General features: G+C 46.2%; 1 protein-coding gene and 3 non-coding genes across 4 annotated transcripts; all 4 read right to left on the bottom strand.

Moving 5' to 3' along the window:
* Positions 1 to 17484: 17484 nt before the first annotated feature.
* Positions 17485 to 22371, bottom strand: HSPA8 (heat shock protein family A (Hsp70) member 8). Its single transcript, XM_030290727.4, has 9 exons — positions 22233 to 22371; positions 21176 to 21385; positions 20524 to 20729; positions 20286 to 20438; positions 19641 to 20196; positions 19163 to 19365; positions 18679 to 18877; positions 18341 to 18573; positions 17485 to 17988 (listed from the first exon to the last, which is right to left on the bottom strand). Exons 2-9 carry the CDS (start codon positions 21378 to 21380, stop codon positions 17803 to 17805), a joined length of 1941 nt encoding a protein of 646 aa, XP_030146587.1. The 5' UTR covers positions 21381 to 21385; positions 22233 to 22371; the 3' UTR covers positions 17485 to 17802.
* Positions 18185 to 18281, bottom strand: LOC115498372 (small nucleolar RNA SNORD14). Its single transcript, XR_003963770.4, has one exon. It is a non-coding gene; the product is annotated as a small nucleolar RNA SNORD14 (small nucleolar RNA).
* Positions 18953 to 19049, bottom strand: LOC115498371 (small nucleolar RNA SNORD14). The gene has a single exon (XR_003963769.4). It is a non-coding gene; the product is annotated as a small nucleolar RNA SNORD14 (small nucleolar RNA).
* LOC115498370 (small nucleolar RNA SNORD14) lies at positions 19434 to 19530 on the bottom strand. The gene has a single exon (XR_003963768.4). It is a non-coding gene; the product is annotated as a small nucleolar RNA SNORD14 (small nucleolar RNA).
* Positions 22372 to 25545: the final 3174 nt, after the last annotated feature.

Here is a 25545-nt window from a genome sequence, read left to right as displayed (position 1 = left end):
TCTGGACATTTTCAAAACCCAGCAAGACAGATTGTCTTTTCTCTTTTCTTTCTTTCTTTCTTTCTTTCTTTCTTTCTTCTTTCTTTCTTTCTTTCTTTCTTTCTTTCTTTCTTTCTTTCTTTCTTTCTTTCTTTCTTTCTTTCTTTCTTTCTTTCTTTCTTTCTTTCTTTCTTTCTTTCTTTCTTTCTTTCTTTCTTTCTTTCTTTCTTTCTTTCTTTCTTTCTTTCTTTCTTTCTTTCTTTCTTTCTTTCTTTCTTCTTCTTCCTTTCTTCCTTCCTTCCTTCCTTCCTTCCTTCCTTCCTTCCTTCCTTCCTTCCTTCCTCCTTCCTTCCTTCCTTCCTTCCTTCCTTCCTTCCTTCCTTCCTTCCTTCCTTCCTTCCTTCCTTCCTTCCTTCCTTCCTTCCTTCCTTCCTTCCTTCCTTCCTTCCTTCCTTCCTTCCTTCCTTCCTTCCTTCCTTCCTTCCTTCCTTCCTTCCTTCCTTCCTTCCTTCCTTCCTTCCTTCCTTCCTTCCTTCCTTCCTTTGCTCTTTCTTCCCCCCTTCCCTTCTTTCCTCCTTCCTTCCTTCTTTCTCTCTTTCTCTTTCCTCTCTTTCCTCTCTTTCCTCTCTTGTCTCTCTTTTTCTTTCTTTCTTTTTTCTCTTTCTTTCCCTCTTTCTCTCTCCCTCTCTCTCTTTCTTACCCTCTTTCCTCTCTCTTTCTTTTCCTTTCTCTCCAGGACGGGTCAGAAATCAGGAGGGAGGCTCAGAACTTTTCCTGGGACCTGATTTCAGTAATTCTCCTCCTTTGGCTCCCTCTGTTCTCCTCCTGCCTCCCTGGGGCGGGGGGATTATTTCACCCCATCTGTGCTTTGGGATCTGCACTAATCCCCCACTGGAAAAAATCCCTTCCTGCTGCCGGGCTCCCTCTCTGTGCTGCCCTTTAGCACCTCGATGCTCGTGCTTTGCCTTCATTCCAGCTGTGGAACCACCTTTAATTCTTTAATTCTCCCTTTTTTACACTAATGGTTCGGGACCTCCCTTGTTCCCCGAATTTTGTGCTGTATGAACCATGTACATCCTTGCCTTTAACCTCTGGGGCGGGATAATCCTGCTTTTCCCTTTCTTGTCCAGCCAACCTTTATTTTATACATCTAAATTTATTTTATTTTATAGTTTATTATTGTTTTCCTCCTGTTCTCTGTGGCTTCTCTCTGATTATTCACCACGCTCTGCTGCTCCGTGGGAAACCTCACGTGCCTTTCCCACTCCCTGGAAAAAAAAATCCCTAATCTGGACTAAGTGAGGAGTTCACTTCTATAAAACCCACTGGAGCACAAAAACCTGTACCACACCAATACTTTGAACCCTTTTGGATCCCACTTTTTGCTTTCCAGCTTTAGAATGTTTCCTTCTGAAGCCTCAAAAATCAAATTCTGCACTCCAAGGTCAGGGAGAGATGTTGTGAGCAGCCAGGCTGACCCCACAACTGTCCCCAAACCCAACTCTGTGTCAACCACACGGAAAACATCCAACCTGTGGCATAAAAAAACAAATTTCTAAGCCTTTAAATGATATTTGATGCATCACAATGAGCAGAGAGGGGAAAGGAGTGATTAAAAATTGGGGAATGAGCACGTTTGCCTCCAGATCTCTGCACAGCTCTCCTGTCTTCAAACACAGAAAACATCCAGCCTGTGGCATAAAAAATCTACTTTTCTAAGCCTTTAAATGATATTTGATGCATCACAATGAGCAGAGAGGGGAAGGGAGTGGTTATAAATTGGGGAATGAGCACGTTTGCCTCCAGATCTCTGCACAGCTCTCCTGTCTGGGTTTTTTTTGATATTTTCAGCCTTTCTGTGCTTATTCACAAACCCTGCACTCAGATTTTCTAACCCCATTCAGGCTGCAGTTAAAAGGTCAATTCTAGTGGGAAGTGGATTTTATAAATCACTTCAGACAAGCCTCAGTGCCCTTGGCTTGGTTTTTCCACCCATTTTAAGCACATCACCTCGTGCACGCAAAAGTCACGACTCCCACCCGAGACGTTCCCGTGTCACCTGCACAGCAGCACAATTCCTCACGGCACGGAAATCTCCTTTATTGCAGCATAATTAAACCTTGTTTTCTTTCATGTTTGCCCCAAACTGATTGCAAAACCAGTTTACCAAAAAAAAAGAAAAAAAATTAGGAAAAAAAAAATCACCTTTTTGATGATCAAAGGGAGAGATTGGTTCCATTACTTGCATTAGGCAGAGTTGGCTGTGCTGTGGCCTTCAGAATAAAGGCAGAAATGTACTTTAGAAAGATCTGAGTAACACACTTTACTCAAAACATTTCTGTGTTATGTGGCTTCTTGACTCTTGCAGCTTCCTCTCTATCTGTGCACTTTATTTTAAGCACTCCAGAAGTGGATGACAGGTCTGGGGGGGGAAAAGGGGAGAAAAAAAAGAAAAGAGAGAGAATCAAGTCGGCATCTCACAAATGCATCTTCAAATAATGCTTTAAAAGTGGAAATTGCATTTTGAAATGGCATTTTGTCCATTGCTGAAGGGAAGTGAGGGGATGGTGTCCAATGTTCAAAATACTTCCTCACATCTAATATAATATTAATTTCTAAATTAATTTTAAGTTTAATATTAATTTTAAAGGGAAATATTCCAATGGCATTTCAAACAAGGAATGATGCAGCTGGATCCGTCATAACAGATCAATAACAAAATATTGAGATGATTTTTCAAACCCATTTTTTTGATTCAGTCCAGCTATTCCCAATATTTGATTTTAACTTGATTTTAAGAATGGGGTTCCTAGTTAATAAATAATAAATATGTTATATAATATATATAACACATATATTGTATATTATATTATACATTATAATATAATAATATATAATGTAATGTGTATAATGAAAAATAAATGTGTTTTCTGCTCTTCAAAGTTGATGTTGGAGGTGCTCAGTGTGATGAAATCACCTAATTAATAAATAAATCACCTAATTATCAGTTAATAATAAATCACCTAGTTAAAGCCTGCTGATTTCTAATTGATGGGAGGAAATTTGGCATTTTTAGGTCTTGATTGAACCCCCATCCATCTGGTATTTTTAAGAATGGGGTTCCTAGTTAATAAATAATAAATGTGTTATATAATATATACAACTATATATAGAATCGTATATAATATAATGTGTATATTAAATAATAAACGTGTTTTCTGCTCTTCAAAGTTGATGCTGGAGGTGCTCAGTGTGATGAAATCACCTAGTTAATAAATAAATCAATCACCTAGTTAATAGTTAATAATAAATCACCTAGTTAATAGTTCCTAGTTACTAAATAATAAATGTGTTATAATAATAATATATAATATAATGTATATAATAAACAATGAATTTGTTTTGTGCTCTTCAAAGTTGATGTTGGAGATGCTCAGTGCAATGAAATCCCCACGTTAGCAATGCAAAAAAAAGAAAAAAAAAAGGTTTTTCTGCCCAGATTTTGGGGTTTTTTTGAGTTTGGAGGGACCCAAACTTGGCCTTTCCAAAAGAGTTCCCACTGGTTATTGGAAAATAATGTGTAAAATTAAATCTACAAGGCAAGGGCCATCAGCCTGGAGGCAGGAAACCAGCCAGAAATGTGGGAACCAACGAATCACAGAAAACCTTCTCCAAAATACTGAGGGATTTTAGGATTTTAGGAGCTTCCTCTCACCCTCCCAAATAAAATCTCTGCGTGTGCATTTCTGCCTGACCGACATCACTCCTCGAGGCCCCCAAATAACTCCGACAATTACAAAAAAAAAGCGAATTTTCCAGTTTGTATCCTCCAGCAAGCGCAATTTCACTCCCAACACGCATTAAATTCATTTAGCCTAGTGCATTTTAATAGACATTATTCATCTATTACCTTAATGAGCCTTGGTGAAAGCACATTGCCTCCCAATTTTCACAAAAGCAGCCGAACGCTGCTGCAGCTTTTTCCCCTTTTGCCTTCTAAGGCAGCAGCACGGAGGGGGGAAGGAAAAAAAAAAAAAGCCATAGAGGCAGATAAGGTTTTTATTCTGTGTCACAACACTACATTAAGAATAAAACCTTCCACTTAAACACTTAAATGAAAACATCGAGAAACTAATTTACCATTTGTAACCACATGATTTAAGTAGGAGCAGCTTTAATTTTCTTCCCATTTTCCTCATATTCAATGTGAGCCCACATTAGATTTCACTGGCTCAAATCACAACACTTAAAGCCACTTTCATTTTCTTTTTGATTAAATAATTGAAATTCCTGTCACTGCCTGCACTTTACTGGCACACAAATTTTCTGTGTAAAGATAAATACTCTTTTTTTCCCCCCTTCTCTGCCTGTAAGCTTTTTTCTTTTTTTGGGGGCTTTTTTTTTTTTTTTTTTCCCTCCCTCAGTTTAATCTTAAAAGCAGGCAAGGTTTAGTTTATTGATGGTTCCATAAAATGGATCAGTACTCCATTCACCTATTTCGTGGAATTATACCGCTCCCATTAAGTGATTGTTTGGAGAAATTATGGAAAGCCATCTTCTCTAATTTAGCTGTGGTGGTTGGGAGGTTGTTGCCATCCAATCCTAAAAGGACAGGAAGCCTGGTTCCTCCTCTGCCATCCATTAATGCCTCAAGCCTTGAGGTTTATTCCAGCTTTTCTTCCAATTAGGGTAACAAGTTTTTTATTCATGCTCCCTAATAAGTTACTCCCACCAAATCCAAGGCACTTGGAGCTGCCGGGCTCACAGGGGAGGCTGGAAAAGGGAATTTCACAAATTCGGGGCTTCATCGAGGTCCCTGCATTGGTCTGGGGAGCAAAGGACTCTGCAGGGATTAATTCTGATTAATTCTGATTAATTCTGATTAATTCTGTGTGTCGATGCATTGGATAGGAAAAAAAATAGAAATATTTCTGTATATTATGGATGGGAAGGGAAGGGAAGGGAAGGGAAGGGAAGGGAAGGGAAGGGAAGGGAAGGGAAGGGAAGGGAAGGGAAGGGAAGGGAAGGGAAGGGAAGGGAAGGGAAGGGAAGGGAAGGGAAGGGAAGGGAAGGGAAGGGAAGGGAAGGGAAGGGAAGGGAAGGGAAGGGAAGGGAAGGGAAGGAAGGGAAGGGAAGGGAAGGGAAGGGAAGGAAGGGAAGGGAAGGGAAGGGAAGGGAAGGGAAGGGAAGGGAAGGGAAGGGAAGGGAAGGGAAGGGAAGGGAAGGGAAGGGAAGGGAAGGGAAGGGAAGGGAAGGGAAGGGAAGGGAAGGGAAGGGAAGGGAAGGGAAGGGAAGGGAAGGGAAGGGAAGGGAAGGGAAGGGAAGGAAGAGAAGAAGGAAGGAAGGAAGGAAGGAAGGAAGGAAGGAAGGAAGGAAGGAAGGAAGGAAGGAAGGAAGGAAGGAAGGAAGGAAGGAAGGAAGGAAGGAAGGAAGGAAGGAAGGAAGGAAGGAAGGAAGGAAGGAAGGAAGGAAGGAAGGAAGGAAGGAAGGAAGAAGAGAAGAAAGAAAGAAAGAAAGAAAGAAAGAAAGAAGAAAAAGAAAGAAAGAAAGAAAGAAAGAAAGAAAGAAAGAAAGAAAGAAAGAAAGAAAGAAAGAAAGAAAGAAAGAAAGAAAGAAAGAAAGAAAGAAAGAAGGAAAAGAAGGAAATAAGAAAGAAAGGAAGAAAGGAAGAAAAGATTGATTTAAGTACATCACAGGCACTCCCTGCTTTCCACCTCACAATTTAACTCGACACTTGTTCCTCTGAGATGACACAAAGAATTGTGCTGCCCGAATTCTGCAGCAAAAGGCCCTCAGGAGGTGTTGAACTGAATTTAAACCAGGAGTTCCTTGCCTGGTTAAATGCTGGAGGTTCCTCCCAGCTGCAGCTCCGTGCCCAGGGCAGGGTGCCCCGACACCTCTGGATTTGCCTCCACTCCTGCCCCAAAATCCCCAAAATCTGAGCCAGCCCTGCCACCCCAACCATTCTCAGCACACACCCTCCTGTCTCCTCCCGAGGAAATTCAGATTTTTGCAATCCCCGCAGAGCTGCTGACCTCACCCCCACCAAAGCAGAGCTCTGGAGTTTGTGTAGAGCTGCTCGGGAAGAGTTTGTGAGCTCCAAAAGGAGTTTCCAGCTTTTCCACTGGGATCCTGCCTGATTAAGTTTGTCTTAATCAACCTCAGGAAAAGCAATTAAGGCAATTTTAATTTTCATGTAACACAAGAATCCATCCCACACGATTTAGAAGCCTTCCTGCCAGTGTTGACCGTGCATTTTCTAATGGAAAAAAAAAAATATAAATTTACAAATAAACCCAAACTTCCAAAAGCAAACTAGCCCCACCTAAGTCAGGTCCAGAAATCAGAGATTTCTCTGTCAATGAGGCCAGGCACGAGGTCAGCCCCAGCTTTTAATGCTGAAAGGAGCTCCAAGAAAAAGAAGAAAATCATCTTTTCATGACTGCCCCATCCCTTCCCCTCCAAGCATTCACCCCGAGGACATTGTTACCATATAATAACTGGCCATGTCAGGATTAATTAACAACTCCTAATAAAGCAGATGCTGCTTTTGTCAGGCCCAAATGTGGATGCAGGCACAGATATGACGCTAATTGAATCCTTGCTGCCGATTTTTCACCCCTAAATGCACAAGAAAGGGAAGAATCTTGGAGGCTCATCTGCTCAGCTCGGCCACGGGGAAGGATTTCAGGGCCAGGAAATGAGCAGCCAAATCCAGGGGGATGTGCAGGGCGAAAAAAAGCTCCAAAAAAACCCCAAAAAACCCCCTGAGAAAGCTCCAAAAAAACCCCCAAAAATCCCCCTGAGATGTTAAATATTGCTTATGCCCTGTTGCCACCACGCCAGAAAGGATCAAGAATTGGTTATTTTGTTTAACTTTAAGGAAAATGAGCATTTTTTGAGATTTTTTTTCCTTAAAAACCAGAGGATGAAGATCCTGTGGGATGCAGAGGGAGAATTTTCCAGGCTCCATCAGCCCCTGGCAGCTTCAAGGAGGCTCTGACAGCACAAATATTTCAAATTTCAACAGCAGAAAGACTTAATTAGAGCCTGGGCACCTGAATTAAAAGCTGCTGCTCTCCCTGGCAAAGCCACACCTGGAACCTGCCTCGGAAATTCCCAATTTTTTCCCCTTTTTCCTTAGGAATGATGCTGGCAGGAGCAAAGCCCAGCTCAAATTTTTGGTGTTCAAACCCCCTTGGGTGTTACTGAAACAGCCCCTGAGCACTGAGCAGCTGGAGGCAGCAAAAAGCAGGAAATTCGGGATGGTTTGGGACCAAAACTAGGAAATTTGGGGTGCTTGAGGACCAAAAACCAGGAAACCTGGGGTGCTTGGGGACATAAAAAGAGGAAATTTGGGGTGCTTGAGGACAAGACAAGGAAATTTGGGGTGCTTGAGGGCCTAAAACCAGGAAATTTGGGTGATTTGAGGCCAAAACCCAGGAAATTTGGGATACCTGAGGACCTAAACCAGGAAATTTGAGTTGCTTGAGGACAAAACCAGGAAATTTGAGGTGCTTGGGGATCAAAATCCAGGAAATTTGAGGTGCTTGGGGACCCAAAAAGAGGAAATTTGAGGTACCTGGGGACAAAATCCAGGAAAGTTGGGATACCTGAGGACCTAAAACCAGGAAATTGGGGATGCCTGAGGACCTAAAATCAGGAAATTTGGGTTGCTTGGGAACAAAAAACAGGAAATTTGGGGTGCTTGGTGGCCAAATATCAGGAAATTTGGGTTGCTTGAGGACAAAGCCCAGGAAATTTGGAATACCTGAAGGCCTAAAACCAGGAAATTTGGGGTACCTGGGGACCTGAACCAGGAAATTTGGGATGCCTGGGGACAAAACCCAGGACATTTGGGATACCTGAAGGCCTAAACCAGGAAATTTGGGTTGCTTGGAGACAAAAACCAGGAAATTTGGGATACCTGAGGATCTAAAATCAGGAAATTTGGGATGCTTTGGGACAAAACCCAGGAAGTTTGGGCTGCTTGGAGACAAAATCAGGAAATTTGGGGTGCCTGGGGAGCCCAGGCTTTACTTGGCAGTGCCCAAAATCCCCTCATCCTCCAAAACAAGAGAAGGAAATTTTGCAAATTGAAGTTTGCAAAGGTGAGGGCTCCCAGAATTCCTCAGGGACTGACACCAAAATTCCAGGTTAAAGCTGCTGGGGTTTATTTTTGGACTGGCAGCCTCATTTTTTCCCCATTCCTGGCACAAAAGAGATTATTTCTCCACCTTCTTTTATGAATTAAATCTCTTCTATGAATGCCTTTTAAATGAAAATATTTTCCATTTGATTTTTGTTGGGAATGCCTTTTAAATGAAAATATTTTCCATTTGATTTTTGTCAGCTGCTCAATGAAAATTGGGAAGAAGCAGCTAATTCCAGCTCTCCTAATTAAGCTCCTACAATAACCCCATAATTATGCCCATATTTATCACCTTGGTGCTGGACACTTTAACCTGTTGTGGTTTGCAATTCGCTGTAAGGTTCTCTCTCTTGGTCTGGGTAAAAATTTGAATTTAAAGTGTGGAAATAAACTCTGTGCTTATCAAAGTGTAATTGGGGTAATTTAGGAGGGGTTTTGGGGAATTTAGGAGGGGCTTTTATCAGCAGCAAGCCCAGGGCTGGGTTTAAACACAATTAAAATGTGTTTTATTAATGAGGAGTTATTGCAACGCTGCTAAGCAGCACAGAAATGGCTTTTTTTTTCCAAAAAAAAATATTGGAGAAAGGCTCCAAAAATCTTGAAATGCAGGCAGAGCAAAGTGCAGGAGATGCCAGCCCCTTTTTTAGGAAGTTTTTGCTTTATTTTTATGTGCTGGGGAGGATGCTCGAGGCATAGGGGCTGAAGGGAAGCGTTTTCCTTCTCCTTTAATGGAGACAAAAATGGGTTTATAAAGAAAAAAACTCTCCTGGGCTGGTATTTGCTCAATTCTATCCACACTGACTGCCGGGGGAAAAAAATCTCTTTCCTTCTGGTGCCTGAAGGACTCACAAATCTCATTTTTTTCCCATGTTTTCCCATTTTTTCCCCCACTTTTTTCCACATATTTTCCACAATTTTTTCCCCACTTTTTTCCCATTTTCCCCATTTTTTCCCACTTTTTTCCCATTTTCCCCCACATTTTCCCCACACCCACTTTTCCCCAACTTTTTTCCCCACTTTTCCCCCACTTTTCCCCCCACTTTTTCCCTTTTTTTCCTCCACTTTTCCCCCACTTTTCCCCCCACTTTTTCCCACTTCCCCCCACTTTTTTCCACTTTTTCCTACTTTTTCCCATCTTTTCCCCACCTTTTCAGCCTCAGTGGAATTGTGGGGGTCATCGGTTTTTTGAGGACAAATTGTGGAATTTAGGAGGGGCTTGAGGAGGTTTTTGAGGACAAATTGTGGAATATTCCGGGTTGGAAAGCACCCACAGGGATCAGCCCCAAAGTTCTAAACAAACCCCCCAGTCAGAGATTGAGGAGGACTCAGTGCCACAAGGTTGATTAATTGTAAAGAATTCATGGTAGGAGATAAAAATTCCAGAAATCCGAGGGGGAGGGTGATTTTTGCACTAAACCTTCCTAGAAATACTGAGAAATTTGTGAAATCCTGACATTTTCCTGCTCTGAAGTGAGGAGCACCCAGCACTGCCCCCACTTACGAGGCCATTTAGAGCTGATTTATTTCTTGAGGCTACAGAGACCACAAAAATCAAGCCATTACAACCTTTTAAAAGCTTTCTTGCCACAAACTAAAAATATCCCTGGCTGACAGATGCGAGTCGTCAATAAAGAATTTAAGAACTCAGTATGGAGAGTGGAAAGAGTGCAAAGTCTTGATAAACATCTCAAATTGGGTCTTACTCAGTGGGAAACAAGTAGTTTATAGTGGTAATTGTAAAGGGCATTTTACATGGAATCAATTAAATGAAAATCTTTTAAACCCTTTTTAAAAAGAGACCTTTTTAAGTTAACAGGTGATTTTAATTGGAACCATGGGACTTGCAGCCCGGGAGGTGGGTTGGGGTTTTTTTTTGTTGAGGAGGGTTTTTTATTTTTTTAATTTTTTTGGAAGCTTTCAATATAGGGGAAAATCGATGCACTTCCATCAGCATCTGAACTCCCAGAGCCCTGCAAGTTGAGGAGTGAGGCTGAGCAAGAAAATTACAGTTTGCTCTGGTTTGTGAAGCTTTTCCTTGCCATTAAATGTGTCTCCATCACTCCCTAATTGTGAAAGGAAAATTTATCGTTGTTGCGCAGGAAAATTTATCAAGGATTAATTATTTTCAGTGAGAATCCTCTGCCATAACCTACTGTAAAACTTTAGAGAAATTTCATGTTTAAATTTGAGTTCAAACATCCCAGCTGACACAAGCAGTAATTCCATGTGAGTAAAATTCCAAGAACTTTATTTATCAATCCCTTTCCTCACTTTTTAACCACCCTGAAGATGCTCTGCAGGATTATCTGGAGCAGGCAGGGAGAGCTGGATTTGATGGGTTGCAGAGAGTTGGGAAGGGGAAGAATTCACCAGCTCGAAGAAACAATGGCCAAAATATCATTTCCTTTGAGGGAAGGAAGGTTTTGTGCTTGTGGAATTTGTCCCTCATTGCCTGCTCCAGATAATCCAGAGGCAGAGATTTACTGGGTTAAGTTGTGAGTCTTTTATTCCTCAAAAATCAACTTCAGCTCCTGAAAGTCCAAGGGAAACGTCTGGTGTGTCTCATCCCAAGAGCTCAGCTCCAGAGGGAAGGAGAGGCAGAAAATAAATCACACAACCTGCATTTGTTTCCCTGCTTTGGGTGGGCAAAAACCCTCGAAGGAGCACTGAGAAATTCCCTGGGGGAAAAAAGAGCAAAATCTCAAAGGAGCACTGAGAAATTCCCTGAGGGGGAAAAGAACAAACCCCAAAGGAGCGCTGCCCCAGGAATAAAAAAACCAAAAAACAAAAACAAAACCAAAAACAAACCCCAAAGCAGCACTGAGAAGTTCCCCAGGGATAAAAAAAAACCAAAAACAAACCCCAAAGGAGCACTGAGAAGTTTCCCAGGTTAAAAAAAAACAAAAACAAACCCTAAAGGAGCACAGGGAAATTCCCTGAGGGGGAAAAGAACAAACCCCAAAGGAGCGCTGCCCTTTAGGTTTATGCATATTTATTGTGTTGATTTTATGTTATACTTATAGCTAGTTACACTTGCATTTAGTTTTTGTTAGAAAGTATAGAAAAAACTCCTGGGTTACTCTGCCCTGTCTGTTTTAAGGTTCGAGGAGTTTGTTTTTATCTCTTATCTTTTTTAGTGTGGAAATTCGTATTTTTTCTCTTTAGTTGGGGTAGTTTAGTAACCTAAATCTAAATAGATTTTTACCCCATTAAATTTTCACTCTGTCTCATTCTTGTGCTGCCCAAGGTGGATCCATGGAGGAGATCCTTTTAATAAATTTAATAAGTTTATTCTTTATCCAGCTCTGTTCTAGCTCAGCCTGCACAAGGCATCAGGAGGGGAAACTGAGGCACAGCCAGCAGGAGAGGCAGCAGCATCCATCCATGCCCTGCCACCCTCCCTCCATGGAATTGCTGTGCTGCTGGCGTGCTCAGAGTGATTAGGGGCACTGGGAAGTTATGGAGTGGGGATCCAATCCCACAGCCCTGTTTGGAGGGGTGAGCGTTCTGCAGGTTCTTTTCCCTGCCTGCGACAATCTGCACAAATAGGCTTTTAAATTAAGCAGTGATTTGGAATATAAGTGAGTGCATTTAAGCTGCTAAGAGATGGAAAGATCCTAATGGCTGAAATATTTGTCATATCACAAATAAACTGGCTGGATCGGGAGCCACTAATATAACTAATTTTTACCAAATCCTTCACTGCTCTGTGAGAGAAAATGAGGTCAGCACAGGTTGAGGCAACAGCAAATGAGCAGCTGCCAGGAGGCAGCACAGAATACTGATAAAGGACTCTGCAGGAACTGCACTGCCTGCCCACAGAAACTGGAATCACTTTGTTCAAATTAAGATATAGCTTCTTCCAGAGCATCCAGGGCTTTCGTGGAAAGGTGCCAAGGAATGGATCTGGAATACAAATGCATTCCAAAGGCTCCCCACACCTGGGCTCATCCAGGTTTTGTCCAGCTGTGTGATTTTGGGCTGGGAGAGAGGGCAGGAGGGTGCCCTGGGGCAGCTGAGGAGAGTCCCTGCGATTCCCACAGCTCCTCTGGGATTTTCCAGTCCCAGGAATTAAACCCTGACTTAATGTGCCATTCACGAGGAGGAGAAGTGAGATGAAGAGGAGTTCACAGTTCACTTAAACAGAAAAAAAAAACAAGCCCAAATCCCACAAAGATTGTGCCAGGAGCAGCTCTTGCACTTCTGGAGGGTGAGGAGCCAAGAGGAGCCCCCAAACTCCCCCGGGCTGTGCCAGTTCAGGGGGCTCATGTGGAGAATGAAACACCTTGGCAGGAGGGAAAAGCTCCTGCAGCAGCAGCCTGTGCCCTAAAAGCCACCTCAAACCCTTGGGACCAGCTGGGATGCAGCCCTGGTCTGGTTCTAAGGGAAAAACAACAGAATTGTTTGCTTGAATCTCATACAGGATTCAAGAACGCTTTGGAAGGGGAATTTTCTCCCTCCTTTACAGGCACGAACAGCCTGTCTGAAAAAGAGGATGATTTTGGTCATAATTTGTCCCTCTCAGCCCGAAACACCAAAAGAATTAAAAACCCTAATTCCATTGGTCACGTGGGAAACTGAGGCACAGAACGTGTTCCAAAAGAGTCATGGAATATCCTAAATTGGCAGGGACTCACAAGGATTGAGCCCAACCCCTGGCCATGCACAGACACCCAAACAACCCCACAAAATCCAGATATCCCTGAGCTCGGGCAGCCTCGGGGCTGTGCCCATGCCCTGGGGAGCCTGGGGGAAGAACCTTTCCCTAAAATCCAGCCTGACCCTGCCCTGGCCCAGCTCCAATCCGTCCCTCCAGATTCTGGTGTAAGGAAAGAGCCCGAGCATCTCCCCACTGTCACCCCAGCAGGGCAAAAGCAGCTCTGAGATGGGCCCAGGGTGTCCTGTTCTTATTTGGGATGATCTGCTGTTGGAATCTGTGGTATTGATGATTCTGAGATTGTAGAAAGTCTCTGTCTGTCAGCCCCGCTGCCAAAGCAGAAGCCATAATTGGTCTGTGCTGTTTCAAGGTTGTTTATTCTGTTTATCTCTAACATGTTCTGCTGCCCTGCCGCAGCTCTGTCCTGCAGGGCAGCGTGTGGGGCTCTGCCCTCAGTGGGATGGTACAAACATTAAATACCACAAACTACCTGTGCTGGATTTACAATAACGTGCCAATATCTGTCACCTACGTTGGACAGTGTGTCCCCAGCCTGAACCAACAGAAAAATGCCAACACCACAGTGAAACATGGAGGGCATGAAGAAGGAGAAAAAGGACAAGGCACACCCAATTTCCTCCATCTTGTCCCCTTTGGACCCCTTAGCTAGAATCCTAAAATTTTACTTTTGCACCCGTGCCACACTTAATTATTACTCATATCAAACACTCAGAGCTGGTAATTGATCCTGTAAGATTGGAAACTCTTTTCCATGGCCAGAGATCACAGCCAGTGTCTCTGGGGGCTCTGTCCAGGGGGGTTCCTGACCCCTGCCAGGGTCCCAGGGCAGCCAGAGGGAAGCCCTGCATTCCCACAATCTGTGATTCAGGATCACTGGGCTACAACCCCAAATCCCTGTGCCAGGGCAGAGGGGCTCTCCTGGGATCAATCCACAGCGAGGGGCACGGCGAGCACTTGGGAGCATCAACCAATTTCAGCAAAATAAACTCGACATGGATTAACAATTGCAACAATTCCTAAATGGAGCAGGAGAGGGGCTCATATTTGATAACCATTAAATGGTTTAATGAAATAATTATAACCCAGAGCCCTGAGCCTGGCCAGGATCGATACCTATGAGCTCTGAGCAGCAGCCTGACCCCAGCGCTGCCGCCCTGCCAGCAGGCAGAGTGGGACTGGAGATGTGATTGACACTGAAGTTGCATTAAAACACCCCCATCAAGGGCAGTAATAGATTAAAGGCCGCTGTGGCACTGCAGTGGGCTGGTCAATACCCTTTATTTCCTGCATCAGCCCCAATTTTGCCACCCTCCCTGACGCTATTAGTGGGAGTCGATGCCTGGTGCTGGCAGAGCTGCATTAATGCAGGCTCACAAAAGCAGGGAGCGTGGCATTATCACTTCACTCACTTTCAAATTACAGCCTAATGCTGTCTGCAGGCAGCTTGTGACACGTTAACACTCGGTGTGCTTTGCTGGGGCCGGGCTAAATATTGCATGTGGAAGGATTGCAGGAGATTTGATGAGTGAAATACGTCCTGCGCCCGGTGGGAAATCATTCCCGGGAAAAGAGGCAGGCACTGGGGGAAATCAGCAGGGAAGGGATGGATGGTGGTGAGGGAGAGTGGAAGGAGAGCAGCGAGGAGGAGGAGGGTGCTGAGTGCTGTGGGTGCTGTGGGTGCTGGGTAAAGAGTGGGGTGAATAAACCCACGCATTGGTAGGTACAGGATTAGGGATAAACCCAGACCTTGTTAGGTACAGGATTAGGGATAAACCCATTCCTTGGTAGGTACAGGATTAGGGATAAACCCAGACCTTGTTAGGTACAGAATTAGGGATAAACCCATTCCTTGGTAGGTACAGGATTAGGGATAAACCTATTCCTTGGTAGGTAGAGGATTAGGTAAAACCCACACCTTGTTAGGTACAGGATTAGGAATAACCCCCACACCTTGTTAGGTACAGGATTAGGTAAAACCCACACCTTGTTAGGTACAGGATTAGGGATAAACCCATGCCTTGGTAGGTACAGGATTAGGTAAAACCCACGCCTTGTCCCCTGGTACCAGGACTAGGTATAAATCCAGACCTTGTTAGGTACAGAATTAGGAATAAACCCACGCCTTGTCCCCTGGTACCAGGATTAGGAATAAACTCAGACCTGGTTAGACAGAGGATTAGGGATAAACCCACACTTTGTTAGATACAGGATTAAGGATAAATCCACACTTTGTTAGGTACAGGATTAGAAATAAACTCATGCCTTGCTAGGTACAGAATTAGGAATAAACACACACCTTGTCCCCAGGAACCAGGACTAGGAATAAACCGAGGCCTTGTTAGGTACAGGATTAGGAATAACCCCCACACCTTGTTATGTACAGGATTAAGAATAAATCCACACTTTGTTAGGTACCAGAATTAGGAATAAACCCACATTTTGTTAGATACAGGATTAGGAATAAACCCATTCCTTGTTAGGTACAGGATTAGGTAAAACCATGCCTTGTTCCCTGGTACCAGGACTAGGTATAAACCCAGACTTTGTTAGGCACAGGATTAGGGATAACCCCATGCCTTGTTAGGTACAGAATTAGGAATAAACCCACACTTTGTCCCCAGGAACCAGGATTAGGGATAAACCCACACCTTCTTAGATACAGGATTAAGGATAAATCCACACTTTGTTAGGTACCAGGATTAGGAATAAACCCACATTTTGTTAGGTACAGGATTAGGGATAAATCCAGACATTGTTAGGTACAGCATTAGAAATAAACCCATACCTTGTCAGGTATAGGATTAGGAATAAACCCACGCCTTGCCCCAGGTGCCAGGATTAGCTGCCCTGTTGCTGCTTTTAAATGCTGGATAATCCCCAAAAGTGCATGAAACATGTGGATGTGTCCAGGAAAATGCCGTGTTTCAGTTCTTCTCTGCTGTGGCTCATCCTGTGCCACCCCTGAGGTGCCAGCCCCACCTGAGGCACTCCTGGCTCTGTTTGCCAGGGAAATCCCTGATTTGCTGCTGCCTTGGCTCAAAGCCACTAATCCTGGCTTGTCACCTGTGCATTTTTTAATAGGTTTCCTTTTTTTGGGAGGTTCCTTGTTGTGATAAATGCGAAAATCCCCTAAATTCGATATTTTCACTCATTTGTTCACCTGCTGCTGTGGCTCAGGTGCTGCTCAGGGCCCTGCAGCAGCTCCTGTGTGTCCCACAGCCCCAGACCCTCAGCCTGTGCTGTAGGATTTACCCCGAGCCCCTGTGGGTTTGAACCAGAGCTCTGGCAGCCCCCAGGATCTCCCTTCACCCACTGAATACCCCAAACCAATTTTCCAAACCCCATTTCCATTTTGTGGCCCTCAAGGCAACGAGAACCTCACACACTATTAATGGGAGGTGCTGCTCTGGATCATATTCAACACCATGAATATTTTGGGGTGAAGTAATTCATACCCAGAGGGACAACAACAACAACAAAAAAGGGACCCAAAAAAAGCAATGTCCTAAAAAAAAAAAAAGGGATTTCTGCCATTCTGTGGGTAGGTGCTGCTATCTGGTGGCCCAGCCCAGCAGTGCCAGCAGCGTCCCCAAACTAAAACACATTTAATCCCCAATTTCCCTCCCTGTTTTGTGTGATTAATTTAATTTTTCATCACTCCCTGGTTGTTATTAGGGGGTTCTCAGAGCTGGTATGGGGACACCAAGGGACAGCCCTGCCAGCCAAAGGCACCTGGATTGGGCTGGGAGAGTGAATTTCTGCAAGATTGTCCAGAGGTGTTTGGGACAAAACAGGGATGAGCACTCAGGGATGTTTTTGACCCCAAATGAGCCCAGGGATGCTTCAGACCACGCTCGGTAAGGACGGGACACAGGAATTCTGGTGATGAATCCCAGTTTGCCTAGGAGGGGCTGAATCTGTGAAAGGAGTGAGGAAAGAATTCCAAGATTAAGTCTTCATTTTCCCCATTAAATTGTCATGTAAATCTCAGCGCTCATGAGGATGAACATTTAGAATTTGAGGGATCAGGGTTTGCCCTCAGGGAGGGGAGGATTTTGCTGGGATCCCGGGGCAGGGGAATCACTGTGGTGCCCCACACTGGGCATTTGAGAGGGTCCCTACCACAGAATATTTTTCATCTCTCCCAACTCCTTCCAACTGGTAGTGCTCTAGGAATTTTCTGATTTTAGTTACAGTTCATTGTTCCTCCACTGGTATTTATATATATAACATAAATATGTATTTATACATCGAGCAGTGGGGTTTTCTTATAAAATATTACAAGACAATGCCAATTATTCCTGAGAATTCAACTCCAGACACCTCTGAACTGTCCTGCAAGTTGTGATACTTCAGCTAGTTTTTATTCAAGAATTACTAATTATCCAGTATTTTTGTACTTGCAAGATTTAATTTATAGGTTGGACTTGACCTAAAAGGTCTTTTCCAACTTAGTTTTGAGATTTCCTGCCACAGGTGAGTAATGAGACCCATTTTCAGTTCTCCTTTTAAAAATCCACTAAATGCTCATGCAGCACCTGGGTCAAACCTCTTTTCCCACTGCAAAACCCACTTGGATCATGCTCAGTTCAGCACCAATTATCTGTGTTTAGAGGTTTTATTTCCCTTTATTTACACTGGTCAGTTGGTACAAACAAGCGAGGCAGAGACAGTGTGATGCCCATTAAATAGTTTTTATTCTTTAGGACATGAATTGCATTTCCACTCATTTACAGTACTGTAAAGTGCAATGGTATTCATCTCCCACCTGTGCACATTTTCAAGTATTTAAAATGCCCAGAAAACAAAATGGTTTTGTTCCGTTTTGAAATTTTTTTCTTTTTTTTTTTTTTAACAGCAGCTGAGTTATGGAGTTTTTTTTAATCTGGCAAAATAAACCCAGATGTGCCTACAGGATTGGGTCCTTCACTCCAACCCCCAGTGGGGGTCTCCTCCAACACTAACTGCTAGTGGAATGCATTTCCAGGTGTCCTTAGTCCACCTCCTCGATGGTGGGGCCAGAGGAGGCTCCTCCAGAGGGAGGAGCTCCACCCCCAGGGAATCCTCCAGGCATCCCCCCGGGCATCCCTCCTGCACTCTGGTACAGCTTGGTGATGATGGGGTTGCAAACCTTCTCCAGCTCCTTCTGCTGGTGCTCAAACTCCTCCTTCTCGGCCGTCTGCAAGAGAAAGAAAACCAGAGCTCAGCTGCTTCTGCTGCAGCACTCCCCGGGGCACACACTGCAGCAGTTCTGGGCTGGGTTGGAATTATTCCTGCTTGGTTTGGCAGCTGGCATTGCTCCTGAACAGTAACACCACCCTGGAAGGCAGCCAGGAGCAGGAGGGATCAGAGCTACCTGTGCTCCCCAGCTGTGGTCGCTCAGACATCCAAGGAAGGAACTTGAACCAACAGCAGTCTTTCGACTTCTGGTGGAAACTACGAATGGCTTTGGAGTCACTTTCATCACAGCAACCAGTGCTTCTCCTCCAGCCTCACCCTGACCCCGGGAGCTGAATGTGGATCTGACATACCTGGTTCTTGTCCAGCCAGTTGATGATCTCATTGCACTTGTCCAGGATTTTCTGCTTGTCATCGTCAGAGATCTTGCCCTGGAGCTTCTCATCTTCCACGGTGGCTTTCATGTTGAAGGCGTAGGACTCCAGGGAGTTCTTGGAGGACACCTTATCCCGCTGCTTCTCATCCTCTGCCTTGTACTTCTCTGCCTCCTGCACCATCCTCTCAATGTCCTCCTTGCTCAGTCGGCCTGCAGAGAACACAAATCATGAGCATGGATTGTGCTTTTTAGGGGATCATCTCTAATTCCCAAACACTTTAATTCTGGGGAGGCAGAAGAGGCCCAGATCCTTACCCTTGTCATTTGTGATGGTGATCTTGTTCTCCTTGCCAGTGCTCTTGTCCACAGCAGACACGTTCAGGATGCCGTTGGCATCGATATCGAAGGTGACCTCGATCTGAGGGACCCCTCTGGGAGCAGGGGGAATGCCAGTCAGCTCAAACTTGCCCAGCAAGTTGTTGTCCTTAGTCATAGCACGCTCTCCTTCATACACCTGAGGAGAAAAAGCATCACGTTATGTCACTGAAGTTTTAATGGGGTATTTAATTATTATCCTGAAGGGATGTGGTCGCTCAGACATCCAAGGAAGGAACTTGGACCAACAGCAGTCTTTCGACTTCTGGTGGAAACTACGAATGGCTTTGGAGTCACTTTCATCACAGCAACCAGGAATTTCCAAATTACAGGAATTTAACTCCTCTGGCCTAAGAATTACTGAAGCACCAAGCAGTGAAAGCACTGACCGTGTCCTGTCACTGCCCCAGAGCTCCCCGCTCACCTGGATCAGCACCCCGGGCTGGTTGTCAGAGTAAGTTGTGAAGGTCTGGGTCTGCTTGGTGGGGATGGTGGTGTTGCGCTTGATCAGGACTGTCATGACCCCTCCAGCTGTCTCAATACCCAGGGACAGGGGTGTCACGTCCAGCAGCAGCAGGTCCTGCACGTTCTCGGACTTGTCTCCAGACAGGATAGCAGCCTGCACAGCTGGGGGAGAGACACAGCATTAAAACCCCTGCAGGACATACCCAGTGAGCTGTGATGGTGCACAGGGCTCGCTCAGACATCCAAGGAAGGTACTTGCACCATCACAAGTCTTTTGACCTCTGGTGGAAACTACGAATGGCTTTGGAATCTGATTCATCATTGCAAGTCCAAGGGGAATTCCTACAGCTTTGCCAAGCTCTAGTGATCGGGGTGGAAAAACCCAGTGCCTACACCAGTTTGTACCACCAAGAGTTGCAGAGTGACTGATCAATTACCTGCCCCATATGCTACAGCCTCGTCAGGGTTGATGCTCTTGTTGAGCTCTTTGCCGTTGAAGAAGTCCTGCAGCAGTTTCTGGATCTTGGGGATGCGCGTGGAGCCCCCCACCAGCACGATGTCGTGGATCTGCGACTTGTCCAGCTTGGCGTCCCTCAGGGCCTTCTCCACGGGGTCCAGGGTGCCCCGGAACAGGTCGGCGTTGAGCTCCTCGAAGCGAGCCCTGGTGATGGAGGTGTAGAAGTCGATGCCCTCATAGAGGGAGTCGATCTCGATGCTGGCCTGGGTGGAGGAGGACAGGGTGCGCTTGGCGCGCTCGCAGGCGGTGCGCAGGCGGCGCACGGCGCGCTTGTTCTCGCTGATGTCCTTCTTGTGCTTGCGCTTGAACTCGGCGATGAAGTGGTTCACCATGCGGTTGTCGAAGTCCTCCCCACCCAGGTGGGTGTCCCCTGCTGTGGATTTCACCTCGAAGATGCCATCTTCGATGGTCAGGATGGACACGTCGAAGGTGCCACCACCCAGATCAAAAATGAGCACGTTCCTTTCAGCACCAACCTGGAGAAAACATCCATTTCCATTACTCCATTCCTACTACTACTGAACAGCTTACTCACTGGGCAGACAGTGCCCCACAATGACCATACCTTCTTGTCCAGCCCATAGGCAATGGCAGCTGCTGTGGGCTCGTTGATGATTCGCAGGACATTCAGCCCTGCAATTGTTCCGGCATCTTTCGTGGCCTGGCGCTGGGAGTCGTTGAAATAGGCTGGGACAGTCACTACTGCATTGGTAACAGTCTGCAAACACAGCAAACAGCTCAGTTAGGGATGGCAACCCTCACACAGAACTGCTCACTGCATTGCCTGTTAGTCCTGGACTCACCTTTCCGAGATACGCTTCTGCAATTTCCTTCATTTTGGTTAAAACCATGGAAGAGATTTCTTCTGGGTAGAAACTCTTTGTCTCGCCTTTGTACTCCACCTGCACCTTGGGTCTGCCAGCATCGTTCACCACAGTGAAGGGCCAGTGCTTCATGTCAGACTGCACCACAGAGTCATCGAATCTGCGCCCAATCAACCGCTTTGCATCTGAAAGAGATTATTTACATGTATTAACAGAGATCATTCCTAATTAAAATCTTTAAATTCTTATTAAAAATATATGATATCCTATATAATGATCCTTAACCCTGTATTATTACTGCCTTGTTAAGACTTAGATGGCAAACACCAATTGCCATCTCGTTGATATGCAAACCCAGTGCTATCAGCTCTGAAATACTGAGCCATAAACCATCTTGAGACAACTGGTTAAAATTAAAAACTGACCACCCTGAAAAAGCCTACTACAGTGCAAATATTTTTCCTGCCTCTGATACATTTTAGCTTTTACCAATGCAACTTTATTCTGGCTAAAGATAATTTAGTTATATTAATATCTATGCAAAGTCTTTAACCTTTACTCTTAGTAATTCACACAACTAGAAAAAAAATCTGTTGAATCACTGAACAGCCTGCCAAGCCTGCAGCCTTACCAAAGACTGTGTTGGTTGGGTTCATGGCCACCTGGTTCTTGGCAGCATCGCCGATGAGCCTCTCTGTGTCTGTGAAGGCCACGTAGCTCGGCGTGGTGCGGTTACCCTGGTCATTGGCAATGATCTCCACCTTCCCATGCTGGAACACGCCAACACAGGAATAGGTGGTGCCAAGATCAATCCCGACAGCAGGTCCCTTCGACATCTTGTCTGAAGAAAAAAAGAAAAAAAGAAAAAAAGAAAAAAAAGAAAAGAAAATAATTTAGTTAAAAATTAAGCTAGTATAGCGGTAACTGGATCCCTTCGGCCCAGCCCGCTTTGGGAACTGCGGCTGATTCCCGGAATTCCAATTCCAGCCCCGTTATCCCACGTGGCCCCGCCGCGCACACCGGGTGCACTCCCCGCTTCCGCCGCTTGGCGTCCCCCGCACCACGTGGCTGGAGACTCCAACTCCCAGCGCGCCCCGCGCCGCCCGCGCAGCGTGACCACGGCGGCGGGGCGTGCCCGGGGGCTGCCGGGAAATGGAGTCCCCGGCGGGCGGGCCGCGTGTGCCAGCACTGCCCCAGCCCCGTGCGGCTCCAACCCCCCCACTTCCCCCCGGAACCGTTCCCCCCGCATCCCACACGCGGCCGCTCCCCTCCCCCGGGCACTGCAGCACCCGGCACCGCCCCAGGCTGCCACCCAGCGAGGCAAGATGGGCGCTGCGTCTCCTTGAGCCCTCCCCTCCCCCGTCTGAGAAAAACGAATGGCGGTGGGGGGGAGAAACCGGAGTGCCCGCTCCTCCCCCCCCCCCCTCCCCCTCCTCCCGCGGCAGATTACAAGCGTGCAAGCAAAGGCCGGGATAAAAAAAAAACGGCACCGCAGCGGCCCGAAATGGGTCAGTACCCGCCATCCCCTCCCAATCCCCGCAGCACAACGGCTCCTGAGGGCACAAAATCACCCGGGAGGGCGCTCCGCCTTTCCCAAGGCCACCCCAAAGCTGCCTCCCACACCCCCGCAAGGCAGCCGCGTCCCAGCCCGCCCTTGCGGTGCCGCGTGGTGCCCCCAGCCCCGTTACCCGCAGTCCGGCCCGGTCTCTCGTTCCCACGCTGGACAGGCTCTCAGCTCAGCTCCGGCTCGCTCAATGCCCCGCGACCGCCGCGCCGCGCTTTTATACCCACCCAGAACCTTCCAGAAGGCCACGCCTCCCCCGCACGGCTCTGACCAATCAGCGCGTGCATCCCGCCCCTCCGCTCACCGGTGATTGGTCGCTGCGGTGCGTGACGCGCGCCGGAAGGGGGCGTTGCGCGCCGGCCGGCCCCGCGTTCTCGAACCTTCATGCTCTTTCCCCGCGCCCCCCCAAACCCCGCGGTGGGCGCGGCTTTCCTAGCGCTTTGTCCAATCAGAGCCCGCACTGCATGTGACGACACGGGCGAGGGGGCGTGGCGAGTGGAGCGGGCGGGCTTTTTAGCCAATGGCCGCGCGGCGCGCCAGGTCTTTATTTGCATATTTCGCAATGGGGCGGGAGGGGCCAATGGGCGCGCGGGAATGGCGGGTGATTTGCATAGAGGGCGGCGGGGAAGGAGCGCCGCGGGGAAGGGGAAGCGCAAAATGGCGGCGGCGCTGCCATGAGGGACGGCCCCGTGAGGGGCGGCCCTGGCGCAGCCCCGGGGCTCCCCCTGTGCCCGCCGCGTCCCTCCTTCCCCTCAGCACTGCCGGCAGCCCCCGTTCTCCTGCCCGCAGCCATCGCCTGCCCAGTGCTCAGTGCCCAGTGCACCCCCGAGTACAACACTCAGCATCCTCCATGTTCCCTTGCAGGGCATTCCCCGCTTCACCCCGCGGGCGGTTTCTCTGCCAGGAAACCGTTTGTGGTGGTTTAAGCACTGAGGCTGCTTATTCCACAGAGTAAATTCCGTCTCAGCATCTCCACGCTTTGTAATCTGTGAAAAATGCCTATTTTATGATTGGCTTTTCGCAAATGTTACAATGAGTATTATATGTGTAATGTTAGAAAGTTATGCTGTATTAATTCCCTTAAGTGGTGTGTTAAATATAGTTTTAAGTTGCAACATAATGTTAAAATAGAGACTATGTATGTGAGGGGAGTTGTTTTGGTTTTTTTTTTAGAATGAGATACTCACTTCAAAAAACACCTAAACCTCCCAAAGAAAAGGAATTTGTGGTTTTCGTATCAGAAGAAGCTAATTTCTTCAGGCCTGGCTCAGACTGGAAGACACCACAGAGATTAAAAGAAACACTTAACATACAACAGACAAGAGTTAATTATTTTAAATAGAAAAAATGCATAACCATGAAGGATATATGAATATGCAGCAGGCTATTGCTTTTAAAGTTATTCTTTTGTCCATAAAGTATCTTTTTCATAACTTAGTGTCTGAGAGCATCTGGACATCCGTAATTCTTTACTTTTTATTGTCTTATAATTGTCCTAGCTCTAAACTTTATCACTATAATTGTATTATTATTTTTATAACCATTTTATTATTATTAAACTTTTAAAATTAAAAAAAAAACAAGTGATTGGCGTTTTTCCACATAATCCATCCTAAACGTTCTCATCCAGCAGCAGGCTCAGTCCAGGCTGAGGACAGGGTGGCACCCCTGGGTGCCTCGGGGGTAATCCGGCTCCCAGCGTGGATTTATTTATTTATTTGGAGAGGGAAATGGTGGAAAATCGGGTTTTTTGGTGTCCTGAGGGATGTGGAGAGCTGGGCAGAGGTCGGGAATCACCTGAGGTCACCTCAGGGCTGTGATCTGCAGCCAATGTTTGCAGGGAATAAAGGCCAGGGAGGCACTGGGAGCACAAACACAAACCCTGAATCCTGGCCGGGCAAAACAAACAAGGAACTTTCCATTTAACGGGGTAAAAATGCACAAAAAAGCATTTCAGCTTCTCCCAGGTTGACTTTAGACAAAAATGCTCTTGGTGTCACTTCAAAATCCAATAGAGGGACACAGGAAGAGGTCCCTCAGGCTGCTCCTTGTGTGTGTCTGTGATAATTCCTGTGTGCAAACCACATCCTGGGACGGGGGTGGCACCGTGGCTTGTCCTGGCACTTCGGGGTGACCACAACGAGGGACGTGACGAAATGCCAGCCCACAAAACCCGTCCCACACCAGCTGGGCTCACGGGGAGTCACTGGTGTCCGGCCAGTTTGTGGCTCCTCTTCTTGCTCAGGGTTTTGGGGTGGCATCCGAGGTGTTATGTGTAGTAGATATAATCCCCACCATTTCTAATATCATCTATGTGATATTGAATATTTGTTGGAGTACACACGTTTCTATTAGGAGCCCCCCTGACCCTCACAGGCGAAACCTGGTGTGTGTTAAAACCCAATTTATGAGTAAAAGGACGTGGCTCGGCCAGGAGATGGGAGATGGGCCCACCCAGGGGACACCCAGGCGTTGATCATCACATGAAGGATATCGTGGATATCATGGAAATCCTCGGGTAGATCCATGTGAATGCAGCGTTCTGTAAATTCCATCAAGGGATTCACCAACTCCTGACACTGAACTGTTCTTCTTCATCACCAAAAAAGAAAATCTTATTAACCTATGGACTCTGAATAGAAGAAAAACTGATTGCTCAAATCTTGGCCTAGGCGGAATTTTCCCTATAAAAACCACTTGTGTCAGGATGGAGGTGTGAAAACCTCTGCTGAGGCTGACTCCTTGTTGCACACCCAGGGCCGACCCCGGGCTCGGCTCTGTTCTTTCCTCGTGGCTGGCTAGATAGAATTTGCTTGCAAAATAAATATTTTATTTTTTCATATTAATTTGGCTGGACACATTTTCATTTATAACAAAGGGGTGGCTTTGGGGCTGGAATTTGGGTGTCCAGCCTGCCCTGGTGTTCTGCTCCAGGGTTACTCCAGAGATGCTCCTCAGTGTAATTCACACCGAGCCCACCACGGTGCCCATGCTGTTCGCCTTTGGCGGTGGTTTTTTGGGGTGGCTTTATTTAAAAGCATGGGCAGAATTTCGGCAGGACCTAAGAATAGCAGCTTGGTGACATTTAGATGTGCGAGCAGGCTGAGAGCAAGGGGAAGTGCCTGGAAGTGAGTCAGGGCAGGGAGGAGGGCAGTTTGACTCATCCCATCAGGAATTAGAAGCTGTTAAACTGCACAAAAGGAGCTCATTGACTTGATATCACATCAATCAAAGCTTGGCAGGCTGAAGTATTTCCTTCAAGTATTTAGCGTGGAGGTTTTTTTTGGGTTTTTTTGTGTTTTTTTTTTCAAATTATGGATTGAAGTGTTATTTTTGAGAGTGAATTTAGTGTTTGAAGGATGCAGCACTGCTTCTCCTTTCGGTGTTCAAAACAGAACTGGGAGGAGAAGGGAGATTATCAAAGGCATTCCTCCTGC

This window comes from Taeniopygia guttata, chromosome 24 (assembly GCF_048771995.1).
Source record: "Taeniopygia guttata chromosome 24, bTaeGut7.mat, whole genome shotgun sequence".
Lineage (NCBI taxonomy): Eukaryota > Metazoa > Chordata > Aves > Passeriformes > Estrildidae > Taeniopygia > Taeniopygia guttata.
This window is presented reverse-complemented; position numbering and strand designations above follow the sequence as displayed.

Coding starts and splice junctions, on each gene's coding strand:
- HSPA8 (XM_030290727.4), bottom strand. CDS start 21,380: ATGTCGAAGGGACCTGCTGTCGGGATTGATCTTGGCACCACCTATTCC. Junction 20,439..20,523: donor CAGAAGCGTATCTCGGAAAG/GTGAGTCCAGGA, acceptor CTGTGTTTGCAG/ACTGTTACCAATGCAGTAGT. Junction 20,197..20,285: donor CCTATGGGCTGGACAAGAAG/GTATGGTCATTG, acceptor TGTTTTCTCCAG/GTTGGTGCTGAAAGGAACGT.